The sequence below is a fragment of the Fonticula alba genome (assembly GCF_000388065.1).
Source record: "Fonticula alba strain ATCC 38817 unplaced genomic scaffold supercont2.121, whole genome shotgun sequence".
NCBI lineage: Eukaryota > Rotosphaerida > Fonticulaceae > Fonticula > Fonticula alba.
In genome coordinates this window covers 1-796 of record NW_009243091.1, presented here as the reverse complement: position 1 = coordinate 796, position 796 = coordinate 1, and the positions used below count along the sequence as shown (strand labels likewise).

Below are 796 nucleotides of genomic sequence, written 5' to 3'. Positions count from 1 at the left end.
CCTGTCTGGCGGCCAGCGCCAGCGCATTGCCATTGCCCGCGGTACGTATTCAAGTGTTCGGATGCTGGTCGCCCAGTGGATGGACTCCCCCCCCCCCCCCCCCCCCCCCGCCCCTCGCGCACCTATCCACACACACACCCAGCGCGGCCTCCCGGCGTCAGCCTCCCTTCCTTTTCCCCGCCTTCCCGTGCCTTTGAGTCTGACAATGTGGTACCCCGGGGGGGAAAAAACAGCCTTCCTTAAGAACCCGCGCATCCTGCTGCTCGACGAGGCCACCAGCGCTCTGGACACCGAGAGCGAGCACTATGTCCAGCGCGGTACGCGACGCCTGCTGCTTTTGCATGGGGGCGGGGGCGAGGTCATCGGCTTGCATGTTTGCCTGCTTGCCGGCCTTTTTTTGCTTCTTTTTTTTTCCATCATCTTTTGCCTGCACAGCCCCCCCCCCCCCCCCCCCCCTGCGACTCGCCGACTCACATGCACACGCCCATACGGCCCTGCAACGCGCCGTTCCAGCCATGGATGAGCTGATGACCAACCGCACGGTCATCACGGTGGCCCATCGCCTGTCGACCATCCGCGCGGCCGATCGCATTGCCGTTCTCGATGCCGGCAAGGTTGTGGAGACCGGGACGTACGACGAGCTGATGGCCATGCCCGAGGGCGTCTTCAGCCGGCAAATTGCTGCTGCCACCGAGTCCTCCGCCTGATCATCTCTCCTTCGCTCCCGCTCTCCCCCCCCCCCCCCCCCCCCCCCCCCCCCCCCCCCCCCCCCCCCCCCCCCCCCCCCGGCATGCAG

The 796-nt window shown here is 67.2% G+C and overlaps 1 protein-coding gene across 1 annotated transcript; it reads left to right on the top strand.

The window, feature by feature from the left end:
• Positions 1 to 205: 205 nt before the first annotated feature.
• On the top strand, positions 206 to 707 carry H696_06338 (ATP-binding cassette, subfamily B (MDR/TAP), member 10; the record flags this gene model as incomplete). Its single annotated transcript, XM_009500080.1, has 2 exons — positions 206 to 317; positions 514 to 707. 2 exons carry the CDS (start codon positions 206 to 208, stop codon positions 705 to 707), a joined length of 306 nt encoding a protein of 101 aa, XP_009498355.1.
• Between the last annotated feature and the right edge of the window lie 89 nt (positions 708 to 796).